This window comes from Schistocerca nitens, chromosome 5 (assembly GCF_023898315.1).
Source record: "Schistocerca nitens isolate TAMUIC-IGC-003100 chromosome 5, iqSchNite1.1, whole genome shotgun sequence".
Classification (NCBI taxonomy): domain Eukaryota; kingdom Metazoa; phylum Arthropoda; class Insecta; order Orthoptera; family Acrididae; genus Schistocerca; species Schistocerca nitens.
The window spans coordinates 855,509,516-855,537,132 of record NC_064618.1 but is presented as its reverse complement, the minus strand read 5'-3'; the positions used below and the strand labels follow the sequence as shown (position 1 = coordinate 855,537,132).

Genomic DNA, 27,617 nt, shown 5'->3' with positions numbered 1-27,617 from the left:
TAAGCTTCCTGTAAATCCTTTTTAATTTGGCTTGCCCAATTTGAATACGATTTGTTTTTGAAATTGATGAATGTATGCGATGAGTAAGTCTTTGCGAGTTCATTCTTTCCAGATGACCAAAAAACATCATTCTCCGCTCCCTCATGCTGGTAACAATGTCTTCTGTATGTTCGTATGATTCACAGTTGTGTCTTCGGCGGAATTCTCCGTTTTCTTTGATAGGGCCAATAATTTTCCTCAAAATTTTCCGGTCTTTTATTTCAAGTTTTCATAGTGGTCTTTTGTTCGTCATGTTTAAACATTCTGATGCATACAAAGCTGACGATCTAATTACGGTGTTATAATGACAAAGTATTAGGTTTAAAGACAGGCTTTTGCTTTTGTATAAGTTTTTGCACAGATGAAAGTTTAGAACACCTATTTTCTACAGCTGCATTTTCTGAACCATTAGGTGTAATTATTTCTCCAAGATATTTAAATTTCTTCCACTGCTTGATTATCTCTTGTTGTATTTCATTATGAGGAGGAGCGTGTTTGATGTTGAATTCAGTTTTGTTAAATGCCATTTTTAGGCCAGGCTTAGCAGCAATTGATTGTACGCTGGACACTTAAGGGGCTCCGGAAAGGCTCAAAATCATGAAAAGTTCAATTTTTACTTTTTTGCGTTTTCTGAATCTGCAGACTATTACCTTTTAATAGATATATAATTTATTCAATTCCGAAGACTACAACTATTTTTAAATTTTTTTTGAAATGTGTTCTACATGGGCGTGACCCACTGTGGCGCTGTTAAACTGCTGTCAAATGGTGTTATTATTAACGTCCGTGTTCATCAGGTACATTTTAGTGATGTGAGATAAAGTATGTGTTGTGGCTAACCTGTGATGGTTCAATATATATCGCTGGTGTGATTGTCGATTGTTTCATGTTTATTTACTCTGTCGTTATCTTGAAAATATTCGTAATTAATTCTGTTTCTTGAGTCTCTGTTTTTTTGAAGTATAATAATGAGTAAAAGTAAAGTTATTAGAAATCCTCTGAAGGCTTTTAAGAAAAGGAGAAATGTTGGAAAGCCAAAGGTATGTGTTATTACTGTAAACAATAAAGACGATAACCAAGTGAGTGAACCTAATCTCTCAAGTACACCTGCCCATAGCAGTCAAAGTGGGAAAGAAAATACTTCAAAGAAGAAGCTTGGTTCAATGAGTGAAAACTATGAATGTTTTATGGGCGAATCGGATGTGAATGAAATATTTGATATGTCGGTTCTCAAAGGAATTTTTTCAAACTGTGTAAGATGTATTCATTGTAGTGAAGTTGGTCTGGAACTCTCCATAATAAAGCACGTAGGACTTGCTAGTGAAATACAACTGAAATGTGATAAGTGTTCATACATGACCACCTTTTGGAACAGTGTTGTAGTAACTGCAACTGAAGAAAATGGTAGCAAAATCTACGAACACAACATTAGATTTGTTTATTCCTTGCGTTCAGTTGGTAAGGGTGCTACTGCAGGTGAAATTTTCTGTGGCATCATGAATCTTCCAAATCCCCCAACCAGGTTTACGACCTATAATAAATTAATAGGGTCTAAAGTAGAAGATGTCTGTATAGAATCTATGAAGAACGCTGTGTAAGAGGCAGTAATGGAAAATAATGGTAACAGAGATTTGACTGCAGCGTTCGATGGTACCTGGCATAAACGGGGACACACATCTCTTCATGGTGTAGTATCTGCCACCAGTATGTATACAGGGAAAGTTTTAGATGTAGCAGTAATATCAAAGTATTGTAGATGTCCACAAAAATATAAAGGTACACATGAAAATAATTGCAAAGCTAACTATAGTGGCAGTAGTGGAGGAATGGAAGTGGCTGGTGTTGCCAGTATATTCCAGCGTTCTGAGGCGTGTGATAAAGTGCGATATGTTAATTACCTTGGTGACGGTGATTCTAAAAGTTTCAAACATGTTCAAGGACTGAAGCCCTATGGTGATGATGTTGTAGTGCAGAAATTTGAGTGTACTGGACACGTACAGAAGCGAATGGGAACAAGACTTCGGCAACTGAAAGCTTCGTACAAAAAACAAAAACTCAGTGATGGTAAAGGGTTGGATGGGAAGGGAAGGTTAACTGACAGTGTAATTGACAAAATACAGAACTATTATGGAATGGCTATTAGGCAAAATACACAAAGTGTCGACGAAATGAAGAAGGCTGTTTGGGCTCTTTTTTTTCATACTTCTTCAACCGATGAAAATCCCCAACATAGCTTGTGTCCCAAAGAAGAAGACAGTTGGTGTAAATATAACAAAGGATTGCTAACTGGTGAAGTGTACACTCATAAGCATAGTCTGCCTCATGCAATAATGGAGGTGATAAAACCTATTTTCAGAGACTTAGCAGCACCTGAACTGTTGAAAAAGTGTATTCACGGAAAAACTCAAAACCCCAATGAAAGTGTAAATAGTGTTATATGGTCGAGAATCCCCAAGACTGTATTTGTTGGAATAGAAACACTTCACTTTGGTGTGTATGATGCTGTTGCGACTTTCAATGATGGCAACATTGTAAGGTGCAAGGTATTTAGAAATATGGGAATGAAGATAGGTTCTAACATGGTACGAGCGATGCTTGCTTTAGACAAGGAACGCCTTCGGGCTGCAGACAGGGCTGTAAAGAGTCTAGAAATATAAGCAAGAGTAAACAGGAGGAGGAACAAGAGGAAGCTGGAGGAGGAGTTTGCAGAGGATGAAGATAATCCATCCCATGGACCTGGAATGCACTAAAAAGCTAATCCAATCTTTGTCGCTCGATTCCCAAAACTTTTATTTTCTCATACTAATTACATGTTTTCTAAGGATCTTCCAAACATATTTGTTTCAAACTTTCCATAAATGTTACACAGTACCTTCTGCATAATTTAACACAGCCTTTTTCCAAAAAACTGTATATTTTTGAATATATAAATAAAAAATTGCAAAAAAATGTTGTGAATTTTCATTACAATTGAAAAAAAATCATCTTTAATAACTGAACTAAAATTTTGTAAAATCCCTGTGTTAAGTTGTAGCCCATATTCCAATAAATAATCTGTAAAAAGTTCAACTTCCTACCTCAAATACTTTGTGAGGAAAGATGTAATTTATAAGCGTTATTTTAACATTGCAAGTATTGGACGTTCCGGAGCCCCTTAAACCTTAGCTTCGTCAATATTACTTGCAATGAGTGCCAGATCATCAGCAAAAGCCAAACAGTTTCCACTGAGGCCATTTCTTTTGTGTCCAATTTGAATCCCATAACCTGGCGGTACGGTTGTTTTCCACTCTCTGACTATCTTTTTCAGGACACAGTTGAAGAACAACGGAGAGAGCAGGTCACCTTGTCTCACCCCTGTACAGATTTCAAATGGTTCTGTAAGTTCACCTCTGAACTTGACCTTTGACACCGTGTTATTTAAAGTGGCGCTTATCAGATTGATTGTTTTCCTATCTAGACCAAATTCGGCAAGGGTTTTCTTTATTGTTTCTCGATCAGTTGAGTCATACGCTTTTTTAAAGTTGACAAAGGTCACAACAAACGTTTTTGATATTTGATTAACCGAGGTAAATATCTGTAGGCTCATTCACTCTTTATGTATGAATCCTTCTGCTCTCTCCTTTCGCGGATGGAAACACACCAGGAACTGTGGCTACGGACAGTTGCAGGGAACTGTCGTTCACTTCCAGATCGTGCAGTTGGTGAGCGTACAGTAAACGGCGGCTACCTGAGACACTGGCAGGCGATCGCGGTGTTTGACTCAGACATCAGTGGGCAGCCGCTACGCACCTTGACCCTGTTGTTGCCGCTGTCTGCGACGGCGATCCTGTCCCGCGACACCGCCACGCCGGTCGGCTGGTCGAACTCCGTCTGCAGCACGCCGGGCTGGTCCTCCAGCGGTCTGACGCCCACCACGCGCACCACCGCCCCGTCTGGCCGCAGCACCTGCACAACACAGACGGCGGACCTGGCAGCAGGAGTCACACTAAAGAGAACACCAAGTGTCTGAGGGCTTTCGCACCGGAGAAATACGTATACGGCTTGATTGTCACTGAGGTTTGCTTTAATGTATACTGTATCTTCTGAATTTTAGTGACGTGTTGTATAATCTTAGGTTATAATTTAACATAACTGTTGGGAATTAGTGAAGTTCGGTGGCAGGAGGAACAAGACTTTTGGTCAGGCGAATACAGGGTTATAAATACAAAATCAAATAGGGGTAATGCAGGAGTAGGTTTAATAATGAATAAGAAAATAGGATTAAGGGTAAGCTACTACAAACAGCATAGTGAACGCATTATAGTGGCCAAGATAGACACGAAGCCCACGCCTACTACAGTAGTACAAGTTTATATGCCAACTAGCTCTGCAGATGACGAAGAAATTGAAGAAATGTATGATAAAATAAAAGAAATTACTCAGATAGTGAAGGGTGACGAAAATTTAATAGTCATGGGTGACTGGAATTCGATAGTAGGAAAAGGGAGAGAAGGAAACATAGTAGGTGAATATGGATTGGGGCTAAGAAATGAAAGAGGAAGCCGCCTGGTAGAATTTTGCGCAGAGCATAACTTAATCATAGCTAACACTTGGTTCGAGAATCATGAAAGAAGGTTGTATACATGGCAGAACCCTGCAGATACTAAAAGGTATCAGATAGATTATATAATGGTAAGACAGAGATTTAGGAACCAGGTTTTAAATTGTAAGACTTTTCCAGGGGCAGATGTGGACTCTGACCACAATCTATTACTTATGAACTGTAGATCAAAACTTAAGAAACTGCAAAAATGTGGGAATTTAAGGAGATGGGACCTGATTAAACTGAAAGAACCAGAGGTTGTACAGAGTTTTAGGCAGAGCATAAGGGAACAATTGACAGGAATGGGGGAAAGAAATACAGCAGAAGAAGAATGGGTAGCTTTGAGGGATGAAATTGTGAAGGCAGCAGAGGATCAAATAGGTAAAACGACGAGGGCTAGTAGAACCCTTGGGTAACAGAAGAAATATTGAATTTAATTGATGAAAGGAGAAAATATAAAAATGCAGTAAATGAAACAGGCAAAAAGGAATACAAACGTCTCAAAAATGAGATCGACAGGAAGTGCAAAATGGCTAAGCAGGGATTGCTAGAGGACAAATGTAAGGATGTAGAGGCTTATCTCACTAGGGGTAAGATAGATACTGCCTACAGGAAAATTAAAGAAACCATTGGAGAAAGGAAAACCACTTGCATGAATATCAAGACCTTTGATGGAAACCCAGATCTAAGCAAAGAAGGGAAAGCAGAAATGTGGAAGGAGTATATAGAGGGTCTATACAAGGGCGATGAACTTGAGGACAATATTATGGAAATGGAAGAGGATGTAGATGAAGATGAAATGGGAGATACGATACTGCGTGAAGAGTTTTACAGAGCACTGAAAGACTTGAGTCGAAACAAGGCCCCCGGAGTGGACAACATTCCATTGGAACTACTGACGGCCTTGTGAGAGCCAGTCCTGACAAAACTCTACCATCTGGTGAGCAAGATGTATGAGACAGGCGAAATACCCTCAGACTTCAAGAAGAATATAATAATTCCAATCCCAGAGAAAGCAGGTGTTGACAGATATGAAAATTACCGAACTATCAGTTTCATAAGTCACAGGTGGCAGGGGTAAAATACAGGGAGAGAAAACCTATTTACAATTTGTACAGAAAGCAGATGGCAATTATAAGAGTCGAGGGGTATGAAAGGGAAGCAGTGTTTGGGAAGGGAGTGAGACAGGGTTGTAGCCTACCGCGATGTTATTCAATCTGTATATTGAGCAAGCAATAAAGGCAACAAAAGAAAAGTTCGGAGTAGGTATTAAAATCCATGGGAAAGAAATTAAAACTTTGAGGTTCGCCGATGACATTATAATTCTGTTAGAGACAGCAAAGGACTTGGAAGAGCAGTTGAACGGAATGGACAGTGTCTTGAAAGGAGGGTATAAGATGAACATCAACAAAAGCAAAACGAGGATAATGGAATGTAGTCGAATTAAATCAGGTGATGCTGAGTGAATTAGTTTAGGAAACGAGACGCTTAACGTAGTAAAGGAATTTTGTTATTTGGGGAGCAAAATAACTGATGGTCGAAGTAGAGAGGATATAAAATGTAGACTGGCAATGGTAAGGAATGCGTTTCTGAAGAAGAAAAATTTGTTAACATCGAGTACAGATTTAAATGTCAGGAAATCGTTTCTGAAAGTATTTGTATGGAGTGTACAGAAGAATGCTGAAGATTAGATGGGTAGATCACATAACTAATGAGGAGGTATTGAATAGAATTGGGGAGAAGAGGAGCTTGTGGCACAACTTGACTAGAAGAAGGGATCGGTCGGAAGGACATGTTCTGAGACATCGAGGGATCACCAATTTAGTATTGGAGGGCAGCGTGGAGGGTAAAAATCGTAGAGGGAGACCAAGAGATGAATACACTAAGCAGATTCAAAAGGATGTAGGCTGCCTTAGGTACTGGGAGATGAAGAAGCTTGCACAGGATAGAATAGCATGGAGAGCTGCATCAAACCAGTCTCAGAACTGAAGACCACAACAACAACAACAACAACAACTGTTACTCGTAGCCGCATGCTTTGTTGTTCCTTAACAATTAATTCCATAAATCTACCTACGCTACTCCGACACGGTTATGTCGTTAAGTTGCCAACTACGATGCTGTAGTGCCTGTTTTACTCCGAATTACGATGCAGTTCGACTTTCAAGCGACTTTCATGTAAAATATCGCGCCTGTATGGGAATATACATAATGGATGTACGAATACAGATTCTAGACACATGGTTGACGGCAAATGGGAGTTCGGGTCTGGGCATGAGCTGCAATCGCATAACATGATGGTAAGGCGACCGCTCGCGATAAACGAGAAATCCCGGTTCGAGTCCTGGTACGGCGCAAATTTTCATTGTCGTCATTCCATTCTACAGTTAATGTTTGTTATATTCGCAATTGCAAATACATTTCATGTATTTGTCAACTAACAGTCGATTCACATGTACTCTTTTTTAATATTTAAATGTTATACGCTACCTGGAACAAAGCCGGATTACCCACTGAAATGAGCATCCATTCCGAAAACATCGATGACGCAAATCTCATCCTGTATTGATCATACATAAATGAAATCTTCAGTGCCATGGTTACAGAATAGCAGGTTAAATCAGTGTGCCATGACTAGAAAAGTGTTTGACTCAGTGCCTATGTTCCTAAGAGATATTTAACCAGCTATGAGACAAGGTCGAACATGTCCTCCGGTCCCACTCGGAAACTACTGTTTTTCTTTTTATTAGTTTTACTTCTGATTTTTTTGGTTAGAACTAGTTGTTGGAGTAATGGACCCGTAGTACAGTTAGAGGCTTTCCAGTCGTCTACCAGGCGAGCTCGTAGTGGAGTGGGATGGGAGTCACAATTGGGAACCCTTTGGAGACGATTCCCTGACCCGGTGTTTACCTTATAGCCAAGGCAAACCGCGTTAAGTTCTTAGTCAGATTCAGGGGAAAGGGAATTACAGAATATTCAGCTACTAACAAGATGGTTCCACCGATCTTTTCACTAAGGAAGAAGGTACGCCATTTACATGGCCACTCGCCAACCGGACGCAACCAGACATTCATCTGCGTCCAGCCGGTCACCCAGCTTGAGGCGTCATCCGCCAGAACCAGCACAGGGCTCTGCAAGTCAAAACTGTAAACTTTCCAGTAGAATGGAAATGAGCGTTTGGCGTCATGGGCCGGGAGGCCCCTTGCAGGGCAGGTCCGGCCGCCTTGGTGCAGGGCTTATTACATTCGATGCCACACTGGGCGACCTGCGCGCCAGATCCGTATGAAATGATGATGTAGACAACACAACACCCAGTCGCTGAGCGGAGAAAATACCCGACCCAGACGGGAATCGAACCATGGCCTTTTAGGACGGCAGTCCGTCACTCTGACCATTCAGCTATCGGGGCGGACAACTATCCAGTGCGCCTGGTGTTGATGGATCACCGAGCACAAACAGCTTTGAAGGATGGGGCAAATGGAGAAATCGGCAGCGGCCGAGCTGATGTTGTGTGAGACCGAGCACACAACAAAATTCGCCGACAGGGAAGTTCTTACTGTTGGGAAGAGCTACTTCAGGATAGCCACAGAAATCCTCAGAAATGACAACAGACGCAAGAAAAAAAAACGAGAAACCTCAAGCTAAAGGGATCCTGTATTCCTGTGCCGCAGCGAACGACCGTTGCAGGTAGGAAGTGGACAATCACTATGGAAATGACCAGGCAAAAATCGTGAAGGAAATGTCAGCCAAAGAACCCGAGACAGAAGCGAACAGCCATGTCATAGATAATAAGTACAGGGTATCCCAACAAAACAAAGGACAAACTTTAGGGACAGGTTTCTCACACAGAAATGAGTAAAAAAAATGCCTACTAAACAAGAGCTCTTAAAGGTATATCTTAAGAGGTATGAACACTTGTTCATCTTCGATACTGTGAAAGAGATCCCTTCCACTGCAAGGTCTTCGCTTTCCATATTGTGGGAGGAGCAAGTATTGACCAAAACAAGAAAAAGTATGCATTTTAGGGCCCACGTTTACTAGGCATTTTTTAAAAGAGCTAAGAGCACTTGTTCATCTTCGCAAGTGCGAAACAAATCTCTTCTACTGAACAAGTACTCATAGCTCTTAAAATATGCATTTTAGATTTCATGTTTACTGTTCTATACTTTGGTCCATACCACCTTCTCCCAAAATATGAGAAGCAAAGAGCTTTCAGTAGAAGAGATGTCTCAAGGTATGCGCATTAGGGCCCTTGTTTTGTACACATTTTTTCTGGTTTTGATATGGGAAACCTGTCTCTAAAGTAAGTTGGTGTTTTTTGGGGCACCCAGTGTATGAAAATTTAAATATCTACTCTGAGAATTTAGTGTACAATTGTTTTACAATCACTTCAAGATCCTTGCAATTGCCGAATGAATTTTGCGAAGAACAAGAGATCCTTACCAGACAGCAGTGACGGAGGACATCGAAACAGTTCAAAGAACTGCAGTTCGTTTTGCATTGTCGTGAAATAGGGGAGAGAGTGCTACCAATATGATGCACGAATTGGGGTGGCAGTCATTAAAACAAAGGCGTTTTTCGTTACGGCAGGAAGTTCTCACGAAATTTCAATCATCAGCTGGCGCCCCCTCTACGTAAGGAGAAATGATCGTTACAAGATAAGAGAAATCAGAGCTCGTACGGAAAGATTTAAGTGTTCGTTTTTCTCTCGCGCCGTTCGAGAGTGGAACGGTAGAGAAGTGGCTTGAAGAGGGCTGCCAGTCAGTTAATGATGAACTGCAGAGTAATCATGTGGCGGTAGACGTAGAAGGCTACCGATGGACATAACTGACAGGTCAGAAAGTTACAGGATCCGAGTATTTTATGCTGGCTACAGGCAGAGAAATTTTCTGTTAACGTCAGTACCGTTAAACCGGAAATAAAACACACATAAGTCCTGCTAGGGCGCAGTACTGTCCAGAGATGTGCTATCGGATGGAGAAAGAGATGACCAAGTAGAATGAACCTATTTGAGTCAAACGCCCATTATTCTGCACCTCAAGCCTGACTGAGTGAAGTGCCTGAATGTCTAGTCAATTTCGTAAGTTGCTTAGAACTTGCTAAGCGTCCGCCGAAGACAACTCTGGGTGTAGGAAGCGAGAAGTGGGCGCTGTGTCGTGTGAAGAGTGTCAAAGCGTTTCATTTTTCTAAAGTGACGGGCAAAGTTATTTTTCCAGTACGACAAGATCGGAAGTTTCAAGAGCGTTTTCCGGGAGCGAGAGCCGAGTTCTAGACAGGTCTTTCTAGTTTTCTAGGCGAGTTTCAAGACATGAGTGAGTGCTCAATTAAGGGGTAGGTAGAAGCTCTTGTTACATCGTGGAGCTATTTTCTAGGTGAGGATGGCGCTTGGTGGAAGAGACGGACCCAGCTAGGCTTAATTAAAGCTAATAAACGTAATTTGTTCAGTGTGAACTTGAACTATTTGGATTTTAGTGTGACTCTACGGTATACCTACATAGCTTTGATTTGCCTGTGTCGAGTTTCTACGGAAGTAACAAGAAACCAGTTGGAAACCGTTTGAATATTACCGATGTGCGTTTTTCAGTTCAGCGTTCGGATCTTCGATACATTTCTGATGCTGTTAGATCACTACATGCCATTTATCACTGATTTGCAATGGTGATTATTCAACCCTATCTCGTGGTCAAAGTGGGGCTGGCGATCCCTATTAAGCCTGTTTTAAAGTGTGGCAGAGCTGGGAATTGATCCAGGTGTGTCGATAAATGTTTCCTGGCTAATTAGTGATGAAATATCTCGCATAATTTGCCTCACGTGTGACACTAGACCGGTTCCGAGAGGATTCCGGCCACTGGCGCGTATAAGACTTACTGAGACGCTAAAAGGTCTCCAAGGACGAGTTTCGGCATCTGGATGTTCTGCACTGTCAGCATCATAATAACTGACGGCAATTATCAATAACACTACTGAACCAAAAATTTAAAATTAAAAAAAAATCAATATACTGTTGAAGAATGAGGAGTTTTGGCTTGACGTCATTTGAGAGATTTTCTGCATTCAACCAGCGGAAATGATGACTTGACAAGGCACGTTAGTTGATTTTTGGGGGTTAATGTACGCCATAACAAGCCATCATAGCACACGATACGCCACAGTATAGTTTGAGAAGTTCCTCCACGTGGATAGTCCTTTGACACTAACCACAGTCCATAAAATGTTCACTAAGTTGTCCTGTACAGCTTTTATAAAAGATATTTTCATGTACAACGGCCACAACTCTCTAAACTTGTATTGCGTTGCAACTATTTTCGGAAGTACGACATTTTTAATTGTGTATAACACATGCCTACAGTTTTAAAATTGTTAGTTTATTATTTAGCACCGCGAATGTTGGTGACCTTGGAGTATGGGAGGTCATCATTTAGCGTAAATCACAGCTCTCTCAGACGATTACATATTGCTGAAAATAGTTGCACATATACGAAAAAAATTTTACCAGTTTTGTGGTGGTCATGCATCAAAAGGACTATCCACTATGTCATGGAGACGGGAATTATGCACTGATAAAACAAAACATTATGACCTCTACCTACCGCGAGACTGAATTCTGCGTTGTGAAGTTCCTGACATGTAACGCTGAAAGGAATGTTCGAGGGTCGTTCAATAAGTAATGCCCCACATTTTTTTCTCAGAACATATTTGTTGTTAAGAGCCAGGATTTGGTGACAATATGCACCAACATGTCTTGTCCTATTTTTCTACTTAGTCTCCATCAAGTTCTATGGCCGTACGCCAACGTTGTGGAAGAGCATGTATTCCCTGCTGCTAAAAGCTCTTGTTCTGTAGGCGTGGCCAGTTTTTCACTGCATGACTGACACTATCGTCAACTTCAAAGTGTGTTCTCCTCTGAGTTGTGATGCGCCAGTCAGCACGAATAACGGCATCCCCATGTGTTGTGGAGAGGCTGTGACAGGACGTCCCGAGCGTGGCTGATCATGGAGCTCTGTTTCTGCATTTCCTGAGGCTGTATCTTTCTTTACCCATCGACCAACTGTACTGCTATCAACTGCAGCATCGCCATGCACTGCAGACAAACGTTTATGTATGTTCACCAATGTTTCTTTTTCTGCACACAAGAATTCAATAACCGCACGCTGCTTGTAACGGGAGTCGTATGTAGACGCCATTTTGAAGCTGTACTACGGCTCTGCCATATGCCAGAACGGTTCGAAACTTCAACGGGGCAGAAAACGAACATCAGATGTGAAGCACCAACAAGGACGTTTGTCTATTTATGTTAATGGCTTTTTTAAAAATGTGGGGAATCACTTACTGAAAAGATCCTCGTATATTTACTGAGCGGAGACGACTGGGGAATCATTCTGCCGACGATGCTGACCGGCAATAGGGAAATCCACCGACATAAGCAACTTTGAAAAAGGACAGACTGTTTCGGCCCGGCGCCGGTGAATGGGCGATTCTGGTTAGGTGTTCGTGCGCTACTGTCGTGAGCATTTACGGAAACTGGTTGAAGGATGGTTAAACCACAAGTAGCACACAATGTTTTAAACGTCACGCCTCATCAGAGAATGTAGAGGTCGGAGAATTTCGTGCTATGTAAAACAGGTTGGCCACTGTCTGTAGCAGATCTGACGAGAGAGTGCAGTGCTAGTGCGGGCAGAAATGTTTCAGAGCACACTGTTCAGTGCAATTCCTTGAACGTAGAGCCCTGCAGGAGACGACCCCCACTTGCTCCCATGTTGACTCAAGGAGATTGTCAATTACGAGTGCCGTGAGCAATATATTGTCGTGATTGGACCGTGGATCAGTGTAAACATGTTAATTACGAGTGCCATGGGCAATGTATTGTCGAGATTGGACCGTGGATCAGTGTAAACATGTTAATTACGAGTGCCGTGGGCAATGTATTGTCGAGATTGGACCGTGGATCAGTGTAAACATGTCAATTACGAGTGCCGTGGGCAATGTATTGTCGAGATTGGACCGTGGATCAGTGTAAACATGTCAATTACGAGTGCCGTGGGCAACGTATTGTCGAGATTGGACCGTGGATCAGTGTAAACATGTCAATTACGAGTGCCGTGGGCAATGTATTGTCGAGATTGGACCGTGGATCAGTGTAAACATGTCAATTACGAGTGCCGTGGGCAATGTATTGTCGAGATTGGACCGTGGATCAGTGTAAACATGTCAATTACGAGTGCCGTGGGCAATGTATTGTCGAGATTGGACCGTGGATCAGTGTAAACATGTCAATTACGAGTGCCGTGGGCAATGTATTGTCGAGATTGGACCGTGGATCAGTGTAAACATGTCAATTACGAGTGCCGTGGGCAATGTATTGTCGAGATTGGACCGTGGATCAGTGTAAACATGTAAATTACGAGTGCCGTGAGCAATATATTGTCGTGATTGGACCGTGGATCAGTGTAAACATGTCAATTACGAGTGCCGTGGGCAATGTATTGTCGAGATTGGACCGTGGATCAGTGTAAACATGGCGCCTTGTCTAATGTACCACGTTTCTTGTTCCATCAGGTCGATGGTCATGTTTGGATACATCATCAGTGAAGTGAACGGCTGCTCAAAATATGCACCACGCCACGGACACAGGCTGGTTGGGAAAGTATTACGCCGCATTTTTGCTGCAACATCACAGCTTACTGCTCGGTAGCATATCGCAGCGATGAAGAAACAAGCCCACCGAGCCTTACCTGCCCATTTAGCCCACACCGTCGCTAGTCACCCAACTGTGCTCCATGAGATCCTTGACACGCTGATGACATCGAGCCGGTTTGTGTTTTGCGTTGCAGCCACCACTGTATGTTCTGAAACTTGAGCCGTGATTGGCTGGTTCAAGTTCACTCCAGCAGTGACTCTCTAGGCAGTTCTGGTGAGCAGCGAGGCTGCAGGAACAACCTTAGCCGCAGGATACGTTTATGCCAGCAGCCAATCACAGCTCAAGTTTCAGAACGTATGACGATGGTCGCGGCTTGAACCACAAAACAGCTCGATATTCGATATTGTCGCCTGGCGTAGGTCATAGCTAGCAGCAAGGCGAGCAGGCATGGTGCTGGTTAAATGAGCAGTAAGACTCAGTGGGTTTGTCTCACCGATAAATGTCAGTGGGCACATTTCATTATCGTTGGGCCCTGCTGGCTCGCAGCGAACTGTGAGGTGGCAGCGTAAGTGCACCCTTACGCTATGGTGGACATTGACCTGGGCGTCCATGGGACCTATGGTAGTCATGGATACCTGGAGAGTACATGCACATAGCTGCAGACTGCCAGCATTGCTTAGTGCTAGATCTCTTCAACAACAGCTATGGTATCTTCCAGCAGGATAACTCTCCGTGTAGCATGTTCAAATTGTTCAAATGGCTCTGAGCACTATGCGACTTAACTTCTGAGGTTATCAGTCGCCTAGAACTTAGAACTAATGAAACCCAACTAACCTAAGGACATCACACACATCCATGCCCGAGGCAGGATTCGAACCTGCGACCGTAGCGGTCGCCCGGTTCCAGACTGTAGCGCCTAGAACCGCACGGCCACTCCGGCCGGCTAGCATGTTGAGAATCGTGCTGTAGTACTCTCAGTTGCCTTATAACAAACTCACGTCTTGGTCAACAAATTCGCCTGATCTGAAGTCGATGATACACATCTGGGACGCTACTAAGCCCAGAAATCACCGGCTCATAATTGAAGAGTTGAAACAAAAAAAGCTCTAAGTGCCATAATACCGAATTTTGTAGTTTTGTGTGAAGTGGTATCTTCACGCCAAGCCCAGTAATACAAACTACCACGAATGAAAATGTAGTATCAAATGCAGTCAAGAGATGGCATACGGTTTAAATACCGTTGCTGTTAACTCTATGCTTCGCGCGCTTACTCTTGATTGTTAGATAAAATAGCGGAGGCAGCAAATGTTTGTAAGACTCTGAGTGGAGAGAAGCGACGAATTGAAGGAGAATGTACTGTGGCAGCAAAGAGGAAAAATGCGGAAAAATTTGAATATGTAAGTTCAAACAATAAACGTGTTGCTGCAGAAGCTAGTCCAGCAGAGAAGGTAAGTGTCATTACTGGTTGCTAACTTACACAATACCTGGACAGAACGTTTGTTCTTGAGTTGCCAAACGTATTTTTCCAGCAGATGTAAAGGACACAGAAAGTACAGCGATTTTTCGTCGGTAACATGAATGCATCTGGCTTCTTAGCTTTAAAGAAACCGGTAGATCGTATTATGAACACAGCAAATCTAACCGTACGCAACGTACAGAGCCTATGGTTAAACAAACGTAAGCCTCATGCAGTTAAGAGCAGCAGAATCTCAAATGAAATTGAGGCCTGGGAAAGTATGCATACTTTGAGAAAAGGTGTACGAGTACAGGATGTCAAGAAAATGCTGCTACCTGCCCTGGATGCTACAACCCACATGTGTGAAGCAAAGAAGAAACATTTGATTGAAGTCATGCACCGGATGCTGTGACCGAGGGGCTCTAGCCGCTTCAGTCCGGAAGCGCGCTGCTGCTACAGTCGCAGGTTCGATTCCTGGCTCGGGTATGGAAGTGTGTGATGTCCTTAGGTTTAAGCAGTTCTTAGTCTAGGGGACAGATGACCTCAAATGTTAAGTGCCATAGTGCTCAGAGCTGTTTTGAAGTCATGCAGCAGTTGATAAATAATGATCACATACACTGTTAGATAATCGGAATGAACTTTTACTATCTTTTCGCACTGTGGCACTTTGAGCTTCTCATTACATTACCTCTTTCAGTAAGTTTTTCATACACTGCAATGCAATGTTTGTAATTTCCTTTGGAAACTACATTTGTACTATGCTTAACTTTCAAATAAAAGATATTAATAGCGCAATTATGACCATTAATTGCCCAGTATACTTAAAACTCATTTTCCTCAAATTCATGATTTTGGCTCTTAGAGACTTTTTTTTATTTCAAGTGGTCTGTTTACAGGAGTTGTGTGAGCTGCGCATAGCCGTCTGGTGCCATGTATTTCGGGAAATCTCCTGCTTTATTGGGATCCAAAGCTGGACAAACACACAGTTTATACGGCTGGTCATAGTGCTCCAGCACATCAGGGTGCTGGCGTAAGGTGTCGCCAGCACACCAGGCGGCAAAGTGGATGCGGGAAGATCGACAGTAGGCGCAAGCAAAGAGGTTATAAGGACAGGGGCCAACGGCAGACTCGCAGGCGACACGCCGCCAACGACCTCTCGGCCGCCGGTATTTAGATCGCCGCCGCGGATCACAGGGCCCCGTCAGTCAGTCATCCAGTGAGTCAACGAGCCGAGTCATCAGTCGCAGCCCAGTCGGAGTTAGCTCAGCATTCAGCTCGGGGTCGGTCAGCCCCTAGCCACCACAGTAGTGTGCATAGTTGGACAATGTACACTACTGGCCATTAAAATTGCTACACCAAGAAGAAGTGCAGATGATGAATGGCTATTCATTGGACAAATATATCATACTAGAACTGACATGTGATTACATTTTCACGCAATTTGGGTGCGTAGATCCTGAGAAATCAGTACCCAGAACAACCACGTCTGGCCGCAATAACGGCCTTGATACACCTGGGCATTCGATGGCGTGTACAGGTACAGCTGCCCATGCAGCTTCAACACGATACCACAGTTCATCAAGAGTAGTGTGACGAGCCAGTTTCTCGGCCACCATTGACCAGACGTTTTCAATTGAGATCTGGAGAATGTGCTGGCCAAGGCAGCAGTCGAACATTTTCTGTATCCAGAAAGGCCCGTGCAGGACCTGCAACATGCGGTCGTGCATTATCCTGCTGAAATGTAGGGTTTCGCAGGGCTCGAAAACGGGGAGAGCCACGGGTCGTAACACATCTGAAATGTAACGTCCACTGTTCAAAGTGCCGTCAGTGCGAACAAAAGATGACCGAGACGTGTAACCAATATCACCCCATACCATCACGCCGGGTGATACGCCAGTATAGCGATGACGAATACACGCTTTCAATGTGCGTTCACCGCGATGTCGCCAAACACGGATGCGACCATCATGATGCTGTAGACAGAACCTGGATTCATCCGAAAACATGACGTTTTGCCATTCGTGCACACAGGTTCGTCGTTGAGTACACCATCGCAGGTGCCCCTGTCTGTGATACAGCGTCATGGGTAACCGCAGCCACGGTCTCCGAGCTGATAGTCCGTGCTGCTGCAAAAGTAGTCGAACTGTTCGTGCAGATGGTTGTTGTCTTGCAAACGTCCCTATCTGTTGACTCAGGTATCGAGACTTGGCTCCACCATGCGTTACAGCCATGGGGATAAGATGCCTGTCATCTCGACCGCTAGTGATACGAGGTCGTTGGGATCCAGCACGGCGTTCCGTATTACCCTCCTGAACCTACCGATTCCATAGTCTGCTAACAGTCATTGAATGTCGAGCAACGCGAGCAGCGATGTCGCAATACGATAAACCGCAATGGCGATACGCTACAATCCGACCTTTATCGAAGTCCGAAACGTGATGGTACGCATTTTTCCTCCTTACACCATGCATCACAACAACAACGTTTCACCAGGCAACGGCGGCCAACTGCTGTTTGTGTATGAGAAACCGGTTGGAAACTTTCCTCATGTCAGGACGTTGTAGGTGTCGCCACCGGCGCGAAGCTTGTGTGAATGCTCTGAAAAGCTAATCGTTTGCATATCACAGCATCTTCTTCCTCTTGGTTAAATTTTGCGTCTGTACCACGTCATCTTCGTCGTGTAGCAACTTTAATGGCCAGTAGTGTACTTCGCCAGCAATCAGACTAACGTGGACTATCTTAGGTTAAGTAACTTCTTGTTCTTATGAGTAAAGAGCCCTGTTCCTACACGTGTGCTGTTTGTGCTATAGAGGAGGATGCCGACCTCCAAACAGCAGCCTCTCCGGCAGCTCACCTGCAGGCGGTCGTTGCCGGTGTCGCAGACGTAGAGCAGGGTGCCCCCCGCCTCGTCGGTGGAGACGGCGAGGCCCTCGGGGCTGCGGAACTGGCCCGGCGCGCCGCCCTTCCTGCCCAGCGACGCCACCACGCGGCCCTCCGCGTCCACCTCGTGCACGCAGTGCGCGTACTTGTCTGGAACAACGTCAGAACGCAGCTCACTTTGTGCCACGTTGTTGTTGTTGTGGTCTTCAGTCCTGAGACTGGTTTCACGCAGCTCTCCATGCTACTCTATCCTGTGCAAGCTTCTTCATCTCCCAGTACCTACTGCAACCTACAGCCTTCTGAACCTGCTTAGTGTATTCATCTCTTGGTCTCCCTCTACGATTTTTACCCTCCACGCTGCCCTCCAATGCTAAATTTGTGATCCCTTGATGCCTCAAAACATGTCCTACCAACCGATCCCATCTTCTAGTCAAGTTGTGCCACAAATTTCTCTTCTCTCCAATCCTATTCAATGCCTCCTCATCAGTTATGTGATCTACACATCTAATCTTCAGCATTCTTCTGCAGCACCACATTTCGAAAGCTTGTATTCTCTTCTTGTCTAAACTATTTATTGTCGACGTTTCACTTCCTACATGGTTACGCTCCATACAAATACTTTCAGAAACGACTTCCTGACATTTAAATCTATACTCAATGTTAACAAATTTCTCTTCTTCAGAAACGCTTTCCTTGCCATTGCCAGTCTACATTTTATATCCTCTCTACTTCGACCATCATCATTTATTTTGCTCCCCAAATAGCAGAACTCCTTCACTACTTTAAGTGCCTCATTTCCTAAACTAATTCACTCAGCATCACACGACTTAATTTGACTACATTCCATTATCCTCGTTTTGCTTTTGTTGATGTTCATCTTATACCCTCCTTTCAAGACACTGTCCATTCCGTTCAACTGCTCTTCCAAGTCCTTTGCTGTCTCTGGCAGAATTACAATGTCATCTGTGAACCTGAAAGTTTTTATTTCTTCTCCGTGGATTTTAATACCTACTCCGAATTTTTCTTTTGTTTCCCTTACTGCTTGCTCAATATACAGTTTGAGTAACATCTGGGATAAGCTACAACCCTATCTCACTCCCTTCCCAACCACTGCTTCCCTATCATGGCCCTCGACTCTTATAACCGCCATCTAGTTTCTGTACAAATTGTAAATAGCCTTTCGCTCCCTGTATTTTACCACTGCCACCTTCAGAATTTGAAAGAGAGTATTCCAATCAAGATTGTCAAAAGCTTTCTCTAAGTCGACAAATACTGGAAACGTAGGTTTGCCTTTCCTTAATCTTTCTTCTAAGATAAGCCGTGTTGCCTCACGTGTTCCAACATTTCTACGGAATCTAAACTGATCTTCTCCAAGGTCAGCTTCTACTAGTTTTTCCATTCGTCTGTAAAGAATTCCCGTTAGTATTTTGCAGCTGTGAGCTGTGACTTATTAAACTGATAGTTCGGTAATTTTCACATCTGTCAACACCTGCTTTCTTTGGGATTGGAATTATTATATTGTTCTTGACTGCTGAGGGTATTTTGCCTGTCTCATACATCTTGCTCACCAGATGGTAGAGTTTTGTCAGGACTGGCTCTCCCAAGGCTGTCAGTAGTTCTAATGGAATGTTGTCTACTCTACCGAGCGAGGTGGCGCAGTGGTTAGCACACTGGACTCGCATTCGGGAGGACGACGGTTCAATCCCGTCTCCAGCCATCCTGATTTAGGTTTTCCGTGATTTCCCTAAATCGTTTCAGGCAAATGCCGGGATGGTTCCTTTGAAAGGGCACGGCCGATTTCCTTCCCCATCCTTCCCTAACCCGAGCTTGCGCTCCGTCTCTAATGACCTCGTTGTCGACGGGACGTTAAACAACACTAACCTAACCTAACCTGTTGTCTACTCTCGGGGCCTTGTTTCGACTTAGGTCTTTCAGTGCTCTGTCAAACTCTTCACACAGTATCGTATCTCCCATTTCATCTTCATCTACATCCTCTACCATTTCCATAATATTGTCCTCAAGTACATCGCCCTTGTATAGATCCTCTATATACCCCTTCCACCTTTCTGCTTTCCCTTCTTTGCTTAGAACGGCCATGGAAGTACACGTAAAAAAAAAAGAAAAAACAGAAACTCCACCGCAGGTCTCTTTCTGCGGGGTATTATAAGCTAAAAAAGCAGAACTGACGTCTCCACAAACAACTCGATTTTGGGAATTAAAGCACGGCAATGAGAAATTTTTTATGCCTGTCAGTTTTGGTGTCCGGGATTAAACTAAGTTACGAGGGTGTGTCAAATGAAAACCTTAAATATTTTCTTAAATATTATTTATTGTGTAGTCGTGGTACAAAGCTGTATCACTTTTCAACATAATCTCCACCACACTCAATGCAAGTTGTAGCGTCCCCAGCGAAATAATAAGAAAAGACTTAAAAAACAGTATTTATAAAGAAGAGACATTTGATATTTGAATAATAAGTGGACACTAGACGCTCAGGCGAACGTAAATTTTTCTCCGTATTATAATAATTTCTCTGTGTAAGTTTCGAGGGCAAAGAAATATAACAAAATGATCTAAAGAGACGACAAGATACGCTCTTTTGTTAATTTTTTAGTCGTCTTCACTTCTTCTCTTGTCTTGATTGTGTGTAGACGGACATCTTGCAAGTGCTGGCAGATATAAACATATTTGTACTACTTAAGCAGATAATATATTGATTTAATATTATTTTGCACTTTTAATTTGTAAGAGGTGATCCCGATTTCATGTCCGCCTTCCTTAAATTAACCTGCATCCGAGTAATTTACAGTACAACAATCGCAACGGTCGATGCAGCCAACGACGCCATTACGTGACGATATTAACTTATAAAATTTAGCGGAAGCGAAATACTCGCCCGTTATTAACATAATATACATTTTTCTCCACAGCCGCCCGACGTTGCAGAAAATACGTAGCTTTAAGATTCTTATTTTCAGTACAACAGCCGAGAGCCAGAGCCAGGACTCCGACTACGAGCAACGGTTAACGGAGGTAAGAAAAAAAAACTCTCGCGCGCGTGTCGGCCGCAATTGTAATTAATAACTAAAGATTTTTTGCTTTAAAATGAACTGACTAGCCGAGGAAATTAATATGAAAAGTTTATTCCATTGTTCAACTTTTATGCTCATCTTTTAAGATTCAGCGAGTCTAACATTCATTAACGTAACAAATAATTTAAGATTAATATTGTTAAAAAGGAGAACTTCACAAAAGCATTTAATCGTAAATCAAAATTGAATAAGATATCATTTTTATTAAGGACCACCACGTAAGTCGGCAACAATCAAAAAATAATAATAATATATTAAATTACGATGGCCGACGGACGCCAGAAAGTCCTCCAGCGCTTACAAAGTGCATAAATTCCTTTAGAAAAAAACTCTTTTGGCAGTCCGCGCAACCACGAATGCACCGCGTGGCGTACCTCTTCATCAGAACGGATCCTCTTTCCTCCCATTACGTCTTTGAGTGGTCCAAATATATGGAAATCACTTGGGGCATGGTCTGGTGAGTATGGTGGATGAGGAAGACACTCAAAATGCATGTCTGTGATTGTTGCAACTGTTGTACAAGCAGTGTGGGGCCTTGCATTGTCATGTTGCAAAAGGACACCTGCTGACAGCAATCCACGTCGCTTTGATTTGATTGCAGGCCGCAAATGATTTTTTAGGAGATCTGTTTATGATGCTCTGGTGACAGTGGTCCCTCTAGGCATGTAATGCTCCAAAATGACGCCTTTTTCGTCCCAAAAGAGAGGCAGCATAACCTTCCCTGCTGATGGTTCTGATCGAAACGTCTTTGGTTTTGGCGATGAGGAATGGGGCCATTCCTTGCTCGCTCTCTTTGTTTCCGATTGGTGGAAGTGAACCCAGGTTTCGTCCCCAGTAACGATTCTTACAAGGAAGCCATCACCTTCTCGTTCAAAGCGCCGGAGAACTTCTTCACAAGCATCAACACGTCGTTCTCTCATTTCAGGAGTCAGCTGCCGCGGCACCCATTTTGAAGACACTTTCTGAAACTGGAGCACAACATGCACAATGTGGTGTGCTGACCCATGACTAATCTGTAAACATGCTGCAGTGTCATTCAGTGTCACTCGGCGGTTTTCCCTCACTATGGCTTCAAATGCTGCAATGTCTTCTGGAGTCACAACTCGTTGTGCCCGACCTGGACGAGGAGCATCTTCCACTGAAGTCACACCATTTGTGAACTTCCTACTCCATTCGTAGACTCGCTGCGGTGACAAACATGCATCACCGTACTGAACCTTCATTCGTCGATGAATTTCAATATGTTTCACACCTTCGCTACGCAAAAACCGAATAACAGAACGCTGTTCCTCCCTGGTGCAAGTCCCAAGTGGGGCGGCCATCCTGATACTGCGACGGTATGTGTGCATCTGCACTATGCTGCCACCTACACGCCATTCGGCACGCTGTTTATAGCACGCTTACCAACTTACAGGATAACGGCCGAAATTTCGATTTGTTATTACAAATTTAAGTTTTTCATTTGACTCACCCTCGTAATTGCACGATAGAAATGTGCACGATTGTCACAACGGCCGGCCGCGGTGGTCTAGCGGTTCTAGGCGTTCAGTCGGGAACCGCGCGACTGCTACGGTCGCAGGTTCGAATCCTGCCTCGGGCATGGATGTGTGTGATGTCCTTAGGTTAGTTAGGTTTAAGTAGTTCTAAGTTCTAGGGGACTTATGACCACAGATGTTGAGTCCCATAGTGCTCAGAGCCATTTGAATCATTTGATTGTCACAACGGCGTTATGTCAAATCCAAACTCTGGGAACCACTGAGTCATCGTAGACGACAAAACAATCCGTGAAAATCACGAACCAAATAAAGACCGTTACGAGAAGCCAAGTTCGTTGTGAACACACGCAGAATCGTTCCAAGCAAACCGCAAACGGCGGCCTAGTCTGAAGCACAACCATCACTGCGTTTACATCAGCGACACTGGTAAGCTTCACATACTCCTTTTACTGTTCGGACTTCAGAATTGCCACAATATATGGCAATTTATTTCTGCAGTAGAAAATTCAGATTATACCATACATTGAACGCAGTAATTTTGTATGAACATTACGAAATAGTTCGCGGATGATTGGCCGGATTTCGGTATTTAACGGGCACAATATTCAGATCAGGTGTACTGACACACGGTGCTTTTATATCGTTCCACCTTTCCTTTGACCTGTGGGAAGCCAGGGGCATGGGGGGGGGGGGGGAGGGGGGTTGATGACAACGTGGTCACATCCCGAAATATTGTGCATATTGGATACTGACAACCGGACATTCATCCGTGAACTATTGCGTCATGAGTTACGGCGGGAGAAACTGAAGAATCACACTTGTATGAAAGTGTTCAGGTGACTATCATAATTAAATTTAGAGATGTATGACTGCACCTGCATATAGCATCGATGATAATCCTATTAGAAATATTTAATAAATTTTAGTTTACCACTGGAAAGAAAAAAGAAAAAGGAAAAAGGTGTATGGCATTGTTGTCTGGGAGATCCTGAGCAGTAGGTTCAGCCGCCTAATATGAGAGATTTTCTTCCGCAGCGCGCAATGATTATTTTCCTCCAGGTGTGCGATATTTGCGTCTCAGGTGTATCTGTCGAGCGTAGGTTAATAATGGACGTGTCTGTTTAGTGTAGACTCCTCTTTCTATTGTGCAGTGACGCGAGAGAAGCTGCAAGGTGAAACCGCGTGATAGAACATACCGTACTCCTTTCCACCGTGTGAATTGCTGAGTTTAACGTCCCCATCCGATGAACGGATCATGAACAATGTCACATTCCCTCACTTCATGTGAACTGCTATGAATTTTGTAATTTAATCCAGGACACAGATGCTAAATCCGATGATCAAAAATTTCCCTCCTTGGCGGTAAAATAATAGTGGTGAAAATTTCCTCCACCGGCAGTATTCGAACTAGCTACCTTCGAGAAGAGCGCCACTGATGTGCATTAGCCACCTCGGCTAGAGATGACTATTAAATTATGTCACCTTGTGGGACCCACAGAATCATATGTAAAGGATTCGACCCACTTCATGCAATTTATACAGGAGCAGCACACTTACATAATGGTCAGTTCTGACACAAAGTGTCTCTTCTGTGACGTACCAGTGTAGACTATTAGTATCGTTCAAGCAGGTATACCACCTGATATTTGTGCCCCGGTGCAGCTATGCTTCCGTCAACTTATTTCAATTGGAGTGATAACTTTAACGAAGAAACGGACGAAGTAGAAATCGGATCCTGTCCCACCATTCTCTCTCTCTCTCTCCAAAAACAGCAGAAATCTTCGTGCAGTCTTTCACAGGAATCCGCCTGCGCTGTTGGCTGCGAGACGTGGACGACACTTTTGTCATTTGTGTAAATGGAGAAACAGGCCTGCTTAAGATCCGTAAGCACGTTAACATAGGATCATTATAATACTTACTGTGATGTTTAAGCGGAACTGGAACACCTGCAAAAAGTATTTTTGAAGAATGGCTTTTCACCTAGTCAAGTGAACAGAGTGATGAAGACCTACAAACGACGGAACAAGGAAGAGGAAGAGGCCTTCAGATCGACTGTTTATCTACCATTTATTGAGAATATTTCTTCACAGATAGGCAGAATATTGAGAAAGTATCAAGTGAGAGTCATCTTTCGCCCTCCTTCCAAAATTTCATCACTGGTGGGATCCGTTAAAGACGACCTGGGCCTGCGTAAACCAGGTGTTTACAAAATTCCGTGTGAATGCGGCAAATCATATATAGGGCAAACAACACGAACTGTGCAGGAACGCATTGTGGAACACCAACGGCATACTCGCCTTCTCCAACCCACCAAGTCCGCAATCGCCGAACATTGTATTTCCACAGACCATTCCACGAATTACAACGACACAAAAATTTTGGAGCTCGATTATCAATGAATCTGTGGAAATAAGATTGTCTGACAACGAGACTCTCATCAATCGAGATAGCGGTTATCAGCTAAACTCTGCTTGGACTCCTGTTGTAGAGAAACTTCGTAGTCGACGTAGTTATCTGCATAAAGATGGAAATCGACCTGACACCGATACGCCAGGCTTTCACAGTGGAGGGCGCGAGGCGCAGCGCACGGAGCCGTTATGAACGCGCACGCTGACCTGAGCAGCGCATGCGCAATGTCACCTCAGAAGGCTTTAAATAGCGGAGCTCAGCGCGTACTCGCCAGTACTACTACAGTGGCACTCACCTGAAGATGGCCAGAAGACTGTGCGCCGAAATATCGTGGCAGGAAGTTACTGATATCCGGCAGTTCTCCCGTGTTTTTTATGGAATAATACTTACTGTTTGAATTCGTCGAAAAATAAAGAGTTCCTAATTTGTTTTTTCACGTGTTTATTTTTAATCCTTTCTATTGTCTTCAGTACACACTGCGTACTCTTACCCTGGTCGTGCGTACTCTTACGTCACAGCGTCGGGTTAGAATACGCAAAATTACTTTTTAGGAAAACGTTTATTACTCCCCTAATTATAACTGGATGACAATGAAGTTACAAATGTTACCAAGATGTCAAACTTGGTGCTGAATGTGTAACTGCCGACCGGAGTGGCCGAGCGGTTCTAGGGGCTTCAGCCTGGAACCGCACGACCGCTACGGTCGCAGGTTCGAATCCTGCCTCGGGCATGGATGTGTGTGATGTCGTTAGGTTAATTAGGTTTAAGTAGTTCTAAGTTCTAGGGGACTGATGACCTCCGTTTTACGTACCATAGTGCTGAGAGCCATTTGAACCATTTGAACCATGTGTAACTGATATAGACTGAAGCTCCAAATAGATATAGGCCTGCATTTTCTAATACAGAGATATGTAAACAGACAAAATACGGTGCTGCGGTCGGCAACGCCTATATAAGACAAGTGGTTCAAATGGTTCAAATGGTTCTGAGCACTATGGGACTTAACATCTATGTTCATCAGTCCCCTAGAACTTAGAACTACTTAAACCTAACTAACCTAAGGACAGCACACAACACCCAGTCATCACGAGGCAGGGAAGATCCCTGACCCCGCCGGTGATCGAACCCGGGAACCCGGGCGTGGGAAGCGAGAACGCTACCGCACAACCACGAGCTGCGGACACAACAAGTGTGTGGCGCAGTTGTTAGATCGGTTACTGCTGTTACAATGGCAGGTTATTATGATTTAAGTGAGACTGAACGTGGTGTTATAGTCGGCGCACGAGCGATGGGGCACAGCGTGTCGGAGGTAGCGATAAAGTGGGGATTTTCTGGTAAGACCATTTCACGAGTGTATCGTGAATATCGGGAACCCACTAAAACATCAAATCTCCGACATCGCTGCGGCCGGCAAAAGATCTTGCGAGAACGAGACCAACGACGACTGAAGAGAATCGTCCAACGTGACAGAAGCGCAACCCTTCCCCAAATTGCTGCAGATTTCAATGCTGAGCCATCAGCAAGTGTCAGCGTCCGAACCATTCAACGAAACATCATCGATATGGGCTTTCGGAGCCGGAGGCGCACTCGTGTATCCTTGATGACTGCACGACACAAAGCTTTAGCCTCGTCTGGGCCCAACAACAGCGACATTGGACTGTTGGTGAATGGGACGTGGACGGGTATGGAGAAAACCTCACGAATGCTTGGACGCTGCATCTCAGCAGGGCACTGTTGAAGCTGGTGGAGGCTCTGTAATGGTCTGGGGCATGTGCAGTTGTAGTGATATGGGACCCCTGATACGTCTAGATACGGCTCTGACTGGTGACACACACTAAGCGTCCTGTCTGATCACCTCCATCCATTCATGTCCACTGCGCATTGCGACAGACTTCGGCAATTCTAGCAGTACAATGCTACACGCCACACGTCCAGAATTGCTACAGAGTGGCTCCAGCTGTTCTGTCCACTCTTCTGTCCAAACACTTCCGCTGGCCACAAAACTCCCCAGACATAAACATTATGGAGCATATCTGGGTTCCTTTGAGACGTGCTGTTCAGAAGAGATCTCCATCCGCTTGTACTCGCCGGCCGCGGTGGTCTCGCGGTTCTAGGCGCGCAGTCCGGAACCGTGCGACTGCTAGGGTCGCAGGTTCGAATCCTGCCTCGGGCATGGATGTGTGTGATGTCCTTAGGTTAGTTAGGTTTAAGTAGTTCTAAGTTATAGGGGACTGATGACCACAGCAGTTGAGTCCCATAGTGCTCAGAGCCATTTGAACCATTTGAACCCTTGTACTCTTACGGATTTACGGACAGCCCTGCAGGATTCATGGTGTCAGTTCCCTGCAGCAGTACTTGAGACATTAGTCGAGTCCATGCCGCGTTGTGTTGCGGCACTTCCAATCACTATGGGATCAAACTGCTGAGGTCATCGGTCCCTAGGCTGACACACTACGTAATCTAACTTACACTAACTTACGCTAAGGACAAGACGCACACCCATGCCCGAGGGAGGACTCGAACCTCCGACGGGGGCAGCCACGCGGACTGTGGCAAGGTGCCTCAGACCGCCCGGGTAGCCTGCTCGACGTTGAGGTACTTCTGCGTGCTCGCGGGGGCCCTACACGATATAAGGCAGGTATACAAGTTGCTTTGACTCTTCAGCGTAATATTGTTGCAAGTTTTTGAAAAAAAAAATTAGTAAAACGATAAACGCGTACTTTTACCCTGACCTACCCTTGCAGACAGAAGTATGCAGGGTGACAGCTACCGGCTCGAAGGGTAATCTACGCCGCTTTACAAGCCTGCACGGACCAACTGGCCGCTATGCCTGTGCTGTGTCGCTGCCGTCTGCGGCCCGCCCATTCGCACTGAGTGTGATGCTGCTTGTCCAGTGGCCGGCAGCCGGTGGGCCACCTGTGGGCCTGCTTCAGCTGCCGCCAGTATCGTCCGCTGGTGGACAGGCGTTGCTGCCGAGAGCCGCCTCCCCCACACTGGGTGCGCCGGGTTTTACTCTGTGGCTGCC

General features: G+C 44.2%; 1 protein-coding gene across 1 annotated transcript in view; it reads right to left on the bottom strand.

Moving 5' to 3' along the window:
* LOC126260762 (E3 ubiquitin-protein ligase TRIM71-like) overlaps positions 1-27,617 on the bottom strand; it is a gene marked incomplete at its 5' end in the record, with an annotated part of 60,146 nt that overhangs the window by 12,927 nt on the left and 19,602 nt on the right. The window contains 2 exons of the mRNA XM_049958101.1: positions 3,829-3,984; positions 17,570-17,745. Of these exons, the coding sequence (XP_049814058.1) occupies positions 3,829-3,984; positions 17,570-17,745 (332 nt within the window). The remainder of the gene's footprint in view (positions 1-3,828; positions 3,985-17,569; positions 17,746-27,617) is intronic.